Raw genomic sequence first — 9,752 nt, 5'->3', positions numbered from 1 at the left:
ACGCCTATCCCTCCCCCAAGGCACGCCTTCCCAGCCGAAGGCATTCGGGTAGTTGTAGTTTTGCTAAACCTAGAAAGCTTAAAATTGTAAGCGAGAAGGTCGAGGGGCCTGACGGGATATGTAGTCGGCGCGATCGCTGGACGCGCACGCGCAACTGTGTTCGGGGCGGGGCCGCGGCACTGCAGTGAAAGCCGAGGCAGCGGACAAGCGAGCAGGGGGTGGGCGGACATCTTGGGATCTGGAGAGTGGCCGGGCGGGCCGAGCAGGGGGTCGCGGACACCAGGTAAGCTCGGGATCTGGCCAGGGGTGAGGGAGGACGCCTACCACGCTGCCCAGCTTTGCCCTTCCCTGCACTGCGCTACGCGGAAAGCTGCCCACACCCGGGACTGGCCTCAGCCTTCAGATCTGGAGGGAGCTGACGGCGGGGCGGGGGCGCCCGGGGCGCGGTTGCAGGACGGGCCAGGAGCGGCGCCCTCCACCTGACCCGTCCAGCGCCTCCCGTGAGAGGGAGACTTACTGGAATCCTCCCAGAGCGGGGACGCCGCGCGGCGCCCCCCTACCCGGGCCCCCGCCCGCCCCCCCCCCCCCCCGGCGCGCCCCCCCCCCCCCCCCCCCCGCTCCTTGGCGCCTCCTCTCAGCGCAAGGACAATTCCCCCATCTCCTAGGACAGTGACACCCCCTTGTGCCGCCTCCTTGGACTGTGACAAGCCTCCCACCCTGCGGTACCCCCTCCTCCCAGTTGAGTGACACCCCGCGGCTCTTCTTCCTCAGGCCTGTGACAGCCCCCGCACCCCCGTGGAGCCATATTTTTCCCGCGATGTCTTCCTCCCCAGGGCGAAAAGCCCACCACCCGCTCATGCCTCTACGCTTGAACCTCAAAGCAAGTTACGCAGCCCCAGCTTTCCCTTATTCACCACTGTCAGTCTCTCCCTACTGTTTTTTCCTCTTCAAAGCCTTACCTTTGCCACACTGGAAACTCCTTCCTCCAGATGTTCCCCCCAGCCCTGTTGCTGCTGCAGGCTCACCTGAAGTAGACCGCCTGGCTGTTTCTACCAGTCTTTCCCCTTAACTCAGTATTCCCTTCCTGCCCTGGGCCGCACCTTTGCTCATTGGTGCTCTGAGGTCCCTACCACTTGATACCTGTGAACTTGCTTCTTTGCTCAGGGCTCTATCTCCATTTTGCATTTCTTCTCCCAGCCTCTTTGGGACTGAAGGGTGAAATGTGTTCACCACCACCTTGAGAGACCTCTCACTGAGTTTGGGAGACCCTGATGGCCACAGTAATAGGCTCTATTTTCCAGTTTAGAAAAGTCTACTAAACTCCCTCTGCCCTGTGAAATTAATACCAGAGCTAATTCAGGAAATCTAGAACTAAATTAACCCTTTTTCTCCTTGCAAACAGTCTAAATTAATTTGACCCAAATAATTTGGATAATTCACATATTCCGCCCCTTGCTTGTAGGTACTCAGGCCAGAAATGAGTTATGTCATGGGTCTGGAATCATAGAATTTCAGCTGGATTGATCTCTTCATTTTATGAACTGTACCCTCACCCGCCACCCCCCACCCCCTTATTTTTATTGCCTTTGGGAGCTGAGAGGGATCCTCCCTTTTTGAAAGGGAGGTGGTTAAAAATAACTCATAAGCAGCTTGGGTCATTGAAGTGTAGTCTGCCAGGGCTGGGGCCTTTCTACTCTGCTCTTTTGCCTGCTTATCTGACTGCCTGGGATTGGTTGGAGCCACACTCCTGGGTTGGTGTCAGGGCCTAAGGCCTCCCTTCTCTCCTCCCCACGCCCTGCACACCCTTTCCTGGAATGTTTAGACTTCTGTGAATTAGAGAGCAGCAGGTTCAGGCCCTGCAGTCTTCTCAGAAGGGTAGTGGAGCCTGAGAGACTGGGTGCTCCTAAAGCTGTGCCTGGGGGCCCCAGACCTGAACAAAGTGGAGTAATTCCTACCGCCATTCCTGCAGCCGCAGGCAGGCCTTCACAGTGACTCACCGGCTACAGTCTGAGTGAGAGTCTGCACAGGAAGGGGCCAAAAAGGATCCGTGCTGAGCTCAGCACTGTGAAGAGGGGGAGGGGGCTACTCTCTGGGCTCAGCCCCAGAAAAGGGAGGGTCAAAATGGCCTTAGAATCCTGGGCCCAAGTCCCTCTCCATTTCTTTCTCCTTTCCAGTGTGGGATAAACAGGAACTGGAGCCTGGCTAAGGGGAGGGGCATGCCTGGGGAGGGCTTCAGGGTCACTTACTGGAGGGTTGAGTCAGGAAAAAAAGCCCAGCCAGTGACCTGCACAGCCCCACAGAGGATGTTGGCAGAGGTTCTCAGGCCTTCCCTTACCCTGCCTCCGCCTGTCCTAGGTCTGTTCTCAGAGCGATGGGCCTTGGAGACTGAGCTGCCGCCATGATTGGAGGCTTATTCATCTATAATCACAAGGGGGAGGTGCTCATCTCCCGGGTCTACCGAGATGACATCGGGTGAGTCCCCTGGCTGAGCCAGCTGTGCCCCCACCCTTCATCCCTCCTCCCCAGCATGTAGGACCAGGTCCGTTCCTACCAGAGACTTGACTTGGGCCACCCCCATCCCTTGCTGCATCCTAGAAGCTCAGCTAATACAGCCTGGTTCCCATTAGGTCTGTGCTATTGGCCTGGCAATAGGCGGGACCTGTGGAATGGTATGGCCCCCACAGTCTTAGGAACTCTTGCCCTTCCTGCCGTCTGCTTCCCTTAGTGACAGACCTACTTGCTGGAAATGAGTGCTTTTGCCCTGGCAGATTAATTCCTCCTCCTCTGAGGAGGGAGATCTTTCTCCAGGGGCTGAAGTTAGTGGCCAGGCTAGTGGTACTAGTCTGTCTAAGTCTTGCTCTCAGAAGCCCTTCTCATGGTGAGAGCCTTCACTGGATTCTCTTGAAAGCCTCTCCAGGCTGCCAAATCCTCTCCCACTCCCTTTCTCAGGAGGAGGCAGGCTGCTGACTCAGCTGTTTTCAGTTCCTTGGGGCCACTCCTAGAAGAGAGGTTGTGAGCAAGCCTGAGGCACTCTCCGGGTCACTGAGGGAAGGGCAGGGAGCCATGTGGCCCTTTCTGGCCTATCAGAGTAGACCTGGAAGAGCTCCTTGTTCTGGGTCCCTCAGACCTTAACAAGGAGGCACAGCCTGCCTTCTCATTCTGCCCCACCCTGCATGCCGCTGTTCTTTCCTGAGTGAGGAGACACATCCTAGCCTCAGCAGCTCTAATGAGATTAGGCTCCTCTGGTTCATGCTGCCCTGTTTTTCTTCCTTTAAGAGCTTAGGATAGATAGTTATAGAATGGGCCTGCTGCAGTGCCCTAGCTCCTTGGCTCCCAGCTCCCTGGCTAGTGGGCTGGCCTGGCCTTTGTGGCTGTTTGTCCATTGGCTGGTGGTGGGCATGCACTAGAGTTGTGGGAGTGCCTGGCTTGCCTGAACCTGGCTGGCTACACCCATCCGCACTCCCTCCTGCCCTGGATGGACCTGCTTAAGCCAGGGCACATACTGTCTTGCGTGCCTTGCTGTGCTTTCCCACCCCTTGCCTGTTGCTCGTCAGCTTCCACCTCATGGTGTCTGCTGCCCACCCCAGTGTGTTGTGTGTCTAATCCTCTCTCTCGTTGCTGTCACTCTCCTCTTCTTGCTGGCGTCATTTCTCTCATCCCATCTCATTGGCTGCCGTAGCAATAGGTAAGCAGCCTATCAAGCTGCCGCCCAGGCACAGGTGGGTGGGGGGCCCTGCCCCCCATCATTGTTTTCTTCATCTGTTTTCATTCCCTGAACTCGTCCTGGAATTGGATCCTGGACAGGAATGAATGGCCCAGCTCCATGGCCCCTTGGTGCATCTTCCTCAGTAGATTAGAGCCTTCTCCAAAGTCACGGTGGCTTTGTCTCAGTTCCAGAAGAGCCACGCCTCCCCACTGGTAGGATCACAAGTGGGAGAACTGAAGAAGAAGTAGGGTATCTTTCTCATTTGGACCTGGAGCTTAATGAGAAGTTAGAGAGGTGGCAGCTGGGAAATTGGGGCCAGGCCTGGGAGTCGGGAACATACCTCCTTAAGCCTGATGGACTTTACTTTATTAACACCACACCTGTCCTCCTGTCATTCCCACCTGACTTCCCTGTCTCTGGTGGCCTTCAGACACCAGCTCAGCTCCGGCCCTACTCCCATGCCTCTGCTGGGAGCCACAAGGGAACTGCCCCAGTGGTTTAGGCATTGGCTTCAGAGTACATGTCAGACTTAAGCAGTGAAAGGGGGAAAGGTTGTTAGCAGCTGTGGTTGATCCCCATGGAGTGAGGTTTGATGGGGTGCTGAGCAGCCCCTATGTACCTTTTCCCTCAGGAGGAATGCAGTGGATGCCTTTCGGGTCAATGTTATCCACGCCCGGCAGCAGGTTCGCAGCCCCGTCACCAACATCGCTCGCACCAGTTTCTTCCATGTTAAGCGGTCCAACATCTGGTTGGCAGCTGTCACCAAGCAGAATGTCAATGCTGCCATGGTCTTCGAATTCCTCTATAAGATGTGTGACGTAATGGCTGCCTACTTTGGCAAGATCAGCGAGGAGAACATCAAGAACAATTTTGTGCTCATATATGAGCTGCTGGATGGTGAGGCTGGCAGGGCAGTGGGCCCAGGGTGGGGATGGACCTGATGGGGCCTAGCCTGCAGGTAGGGGCACATGTGAGGTTCCCTCCAGTGTCCTGTGAACTTTCTTTCCTGACTGTCTGGTCTTTTGAGCCCTGAAAAGGCCAGTCTAAATTCAGCCCTAAAGGCTGCTCTGAAGTAGAACACAGAAATAGGCTAGCGAGTGGAGGTATGGGGAGATGGGGCGGAGGACCAAAAGATCTTTCAGGGGGCTAGGAACCTAACTGTGGGGCTTGGTAGCTGGGCCTCCTGCAGTTAAGCACATTTCCCTCTTACCTTTGTGGTTTGGGCCTTAGTTCACTGACTGTCCTTCCAGCTTTCTATCTCAACAGCTGCCTCAGAGCCTGAAGGAGGGTGAGATATTACCGACTGCTGGGGTTGCATTATCTCTGTTCCTCTGTAGGGTATGATTTAAGGGAACAGAGTCTTTCTCCCTTCCCAGTGTCTGTGTTCTAAGGACTCAGTGCTTCTTGATCTCTTACCCACTATCCATGAGATTCTTCTGATTTTCTCTGTGAAAAAAATCTGACATTTTAATTATGTTTTCTTATGAAGCACAAATCCCAGAGTAAATGCTACAGAGCTAGAGGACATTGCTGCAGATGATCCCATACTCTTCTAGGGCTGTGCTGGCCAGATAGGTCCAGACCAGGGGAGGGATTGGACTGAAGGAGCCTTCAGTTTTTTCCAGGGGCTGATGGTTCCCTTCCTTTTGCAGAGATCCTGGACTTTGGCTATCCACAGAATTCAGAGACAGGAGCACTGAAAACCTTCATCACTCAGCAGGGTATCAAGAGCCAGGTACTCAGTGGGCCAGCCACAGCAAGGGTGGGGCCCATCCTCATTGAGCCCCCCGGAGCCTTGTCCCAGCTGACTCAAGAGCCCGCCTTTGACAGGAAGTGCTGGCCTGAGCCCTCTACCATGATTGCGGGCCTATTTTGCTGTATGTGGCCCTCCACCCTAGGAGCAGCTGACTCAGCATCTCTGTTACTGGGAATACAGTTCAAGCAGTTTCCTTCTGCACTGGGGGAAGGAAGGGTGTGGGCTGCCCTGGAGGCCTGGTGTTCCTCAGGAGGAGAGAGCATGGGCCCTCCTCTAGGATCCAGGCCTTATAGCTGCCTTCTTCTTTTCTGCCTGCTGCTTCCCGTCTGTGCTCCCCTCCTGCTTCCTGTGGGCATCACATTGGCCCTTTGGCCTCCAGCATCAGGTAAGCTGTTCCCTCAGCTTCCACCTTTACAGCTTTGCTCCAGTTTTCTTCGGGCCCTGCCGCATGGAGCTCATGGGGAGGATGAATTACAGGGTGGGGACTAAAAGGGAGGGGGAATGAGTGGAGTGGGGATAGAGACAGGATCATTGAAGGTGAAGAGGAATGAGGCCATTAGTATTTTTCTCTGTCCCCCCATGTAGACAAAAGAAGAGCAATCCCAGATCACCAGCCAGGTGACCGGGCAGATTGGCTGGCGGCGGGAGGGCATCAAGTATCGCCGGAATGAGCTCTTCTTGGATGTGCTGGAGAGTGTGAACCTCCTCATGTCCCCCCAGGGTGAGAGCCCTCTCGTGATGAAGCTAGAGAGGCAGGATCAGGGCAGGATTCTCGTCCTAACTCCAATGTTCCCATGTATCTGTCTATCACCAGGGCAGGTGCTGAGCGCCCATGTGTCAGGCCGGGTGGTGATGAAGAGCTACCTGAGTGGCATGCCTGAGTGCAAGTTTGGGATGAATGACAAGATTGTCATTGAGAAGCAAGGCAAAGGCACAGCTGATGAAACAAGCAAGAGGTGCCTGAGCAGGGTTGCTGGTGGGAGAGGGTGGACCTTGGAGGGCTGAGCAGGGCTTGGGCTATCACAGGTTCCTTCAAGATACCATTTCTGCAGTAATGCAGACTTCCTCTTCCCGAGGGTGTGCTTGCCTGGTTGCCAGCTTTCTCCATTCTGGTAGCTTTCCATAGTCTGTAGCACAGGCCTTACCCAGGATGTGGCAGCCTTTGGGGGTGGGACAGCGTCCCAGCCAACTCTCTCCTGCCACACTCCTGTACCAACGAGGAGACCTTCTGCCCCTGCTCGCAGTGGGAAGCAATCAATTGCCATCGATGACTGCACCTTCCACCAGTGTGTGCGACTCAGCAAGTTTGACTCTGAACGCAGCATCAGCTTCATCCCACCAGATGGAGAGTTTGAGCTAATGAGGTGCCATTGGGGTGTGAGGAGGCAGGGGGTGCTGCTGGCCAAGAGAGATGGGGGAGAGGGAGGAGGACAGGCTCTCCTATGCCAACCTTGCTCCCCACCCCTAAAGGTATCGTACCACCAAGGACATCATCCTTCCTTTCCGGGTGATCCCACTAGTGCGAGAAGTGGGACGCACCAAGCTGGAGGTTAAGGTTGTCATCAAGTCCAATTTCAAGCCCTCATTACTGGCTCAGAAGATTGAGGTGAGAACAGGGAACTTGGGGAGGAGGAAGCACTGTCTCCAGGTATAAAGGCAGCTGATGTCAGGGCTTCACAGAGCGCCCTGACAGTTGTATCGCTTCTAGGTGAGGATCCCAACCCCACTGAATACAAGCGGGGTACAGGTGATCTGCATGAAGGGGAAGGCCAAGTACAAGGCCAGCGAGAACGCCATTGTGTGGAAGTGAGTCTCCTTCACGAGGCCACCGCAGGGCTCAAAATGCTTTGGTGTACCCTCTTTTTAAGTTTTACCTTCATTGTCTTGAGAGATAGAGAGTGTGTGTGTTGTGGGTGGGGGGAGGGTACCTGTCTTTTTCTCCAGGAACCTCTGCTTGTGCTCTCACTCCTGTACCTCTGTGTGAGTGTGCACATGCCTGCACTTGGGTGCATGCATGCATTTATTTATCAAAATGTTTCCATGTTTTCCCTGTTTGCCCTTGTAATATTTCTGTGAAATAGAAAGCAGGGGATAGCATGCCTGTGTATCTAAGCTGAAACTGCAGCCAACAGTGCTAAAGGAATAGCATACCCAAAGTTCCCTAGCAAGTGGTTCTCAGGTTCTTCCCCATACTTTTTGTCCTAGCACCTCCCACAAGCTCTTCAGTTCCCTTCCCCCGACCCCTCCAAAAAGGCACCCTCCACCTTGAAACTCCTCCAGGCTATCAGGGGCACTTCCTGCTTATTGCCCCTCTCTTCCCAGGATCAAGCGCATGGCAGGCATGAAGGAATCGCAAATCAGCGCAGAGATTGAACTTCTGCCCACCAATGACAAGAAGAAATGGGCTCGACCCCCCATTTCCATGAACTTTGAGGTACGGCAAAGGAGGGGCCTAGAGCCATGGCAGGGTGTGCTAAGAAAGATCTTAGGATTGTTCAGGTCAATTTCTGTACCTTGCTACCTGCATATGAGACCTAGAGAGGGGAAATGACTTTTAATTCATAGACCCATTCCTTCCCCCTTCAGGCCTCTTACTAGAAATTGCTATTCACACTGACAAATATCTTTGACTTCTAAAGCTGTCATAAAACAATTTTTTGGAAAAATTTAGATTGCTTGAATGCCAAGTAAGACACAAAGTTTATTTACAGACAGGAGAATGGGCTGACTTTGCTTTGTGCATGTTAGACATATAATTTTCTCCACCTTATTTTTTAAGCCCATAATATTGAGCAGGATAAGTGTGTTCTACAGTGGGTCTTTGGTTGTTGCCTCCTGCTGATTAAAGGAATTGATTCAGGTTATCACAGGCAAGGCCTGACTTCAAACCCAAGTGATTATATTAGTTACTCTTGGATATGCTCTCTTCTTTAGTAACCTCTTAAGAAGACTCTTCTTAAGCTTCCCCCAGCTTCTTTCAGGACCCCAAGCATTCAAACACCTGTAGTAGAGAGAGATGAAGTAGGTCAGGGCTACAGAACTTCCCAGAGGAGAGCAGCTGTGAGAGGAAGACCACATTCCTAACTGGAGCTGTCCTTTGCCCAGGTGCCATTCGCACCCTCTGGCCTCAAGGTGCGCTACTTGAAGGTGTTTGAACCGAAGCTGAACTACAGCGACCACGATGTCATCAAATGGGTGCGCTACATTGGCCGCAGCGGCATTTATGAGACCCGCTGCTAGCTGCCTAGTAGCAGCTAGCCTGTCTCCCCACCCGCCCTTTTCCACAGGTCTGGGTGCCCTGGGCCACCACACTTCAGTGTCTCCTCCCTCCTGCTTTGCTGCCTTCCCTTTGCACCAGCCCCTGAGTCTAGGTCTGGACCAACCACATTGCGAGCGGGACAGGTGGAGCAGTCCCCGGGCTCCCTGGGCAGGGTGGTTTCTGGGGCTCCTACTTCACCATCCATCTGTCTGCCCTGGCCCAATGCCAGGCTCTGTGTTCTGTGACCAAAGCCAGGTGGGCTCCCTCTCCTCCCCTCCCCTGTGGCCACATCTCTCTGGAGTGGGAGGGTTGGCTGCCCCTCACCTCGGAGCTCCCCCAAAGGCCAGTAACGGATCCCCAGCCCTCAATCCCTACTCTGCTTTGGGATAGTGTGAGCTTCATTTTGTACACGTGTGACTTTGTCCAGTTATAAACCCAATAAACTCTGTAGAGCGGAGTTGCTAAGTGTTAATGCGGGAGCTCGATGGGGAGGGGGACTGTTGGAATTGCTCTTCCCAAATCTCACGCTGCCTGCTATGAGTAGAATTTTACATTCTGAACTCTCTTAAGACTCTTATCTTGTGTCGATTGTTAGGCCCTTCATGGTTATCCAAGCCCTTATCCTGACTGGTGTTACCCCAGGTCTCCTGTCTCCCCAAAACACAACCTCAAGGGCAAGCAGCTCCACCTGGTCCCAGTCCCCTGAGGGTAGAGATTCTTTCCCTAATTCACTTTCAGCTTTAGGCAGGTATTCTGTAATTAGCAGAGATTAAGCAAGTTTTACATTTGGATTTTCCCACCATCCTGAGAAACTGACATCTCAATTCTGTCCTCTTCCCAATTACCCAGGCTTCCCAAACATTGGTGAGTGGGTGATAAAAGGGATTCTCTTTTCTGTAACTTCCTCTCTCCAAAGAATCTTGTGATGAGCTTGTCCTTGAGGGGAGTATTCCATACCCTGCTGGTGTATTGGAGCAGATAAAAGCAAATTTGCCCTCACCATCTTTCCCTTGTTTGGCTTCAGCCGTTTT

At 53.6% G+C, this 9,752-nt stretch overlaps 1 protein-coding gene across 1 annotated transcript; it reads left to right on the top strand.

The window, feature by feature from the left end:
• Nucleotides 1–169: 169 nt before the first annotated feature.
• AP2M1 (adaptor related protein complex 2 subunit mu 1) lies at nucleotides 170–9,178 on the top strand. The gene is made up of 12 exons (XM_032407054.1): nucleotides 170–283; nucleotides 2,356–2,472; nucleotides 4,338–4,603; nucleotides 5,359–5,441; nucleotides 5,842–5,847; nucleotides 6,048–6,183; nucleotides 6,277–6,418; nucleotides 6,707–6,826; nucleotides 6,933–7,068; nucleotides 7,171–7,268; nucleotides 7,785–7,896; nucleotides 8,568–9,178. Exons 2-12 carry the CDS (start codon nucleotides 2,399–2,401, stop codon nucleotides 8,700–8,702), a joined length of 1,308 nt encoding a protein of 435 aa, XP_032262945.1. The 5' UTR covers nucleotides 170–283; nucleotides 2,356–2,398; the 3' UTR covers nucleotides 8,703–9,178.
• The last annotated feature ends 574 nt before the right edge of the window (nucleotides 9,179–9,752 follow it).

The sequence above is a fragment of the Phoca vitulina genome, unplaced genomic scaffold, assembly GCF_004348235.1.
Source record: "Phoca vitulina isolate PV1807 unplaced genomic scaffold, GSC_HSeal_1.0 scaffold8, whole genome shotgun sequence".
In the NCBI taxonomy this organism is placed as follows: Eukaryota; Metazoa; Chordata; class Mammalia; order Carnivora; family Phocidae; genus Phoca; species Phoca vitulina.
The sequence above is the reverse complement of the archived record's forward strand: the minus strand, read 5'-3'. Positions and strand labels throughout refer to the sequence as shown.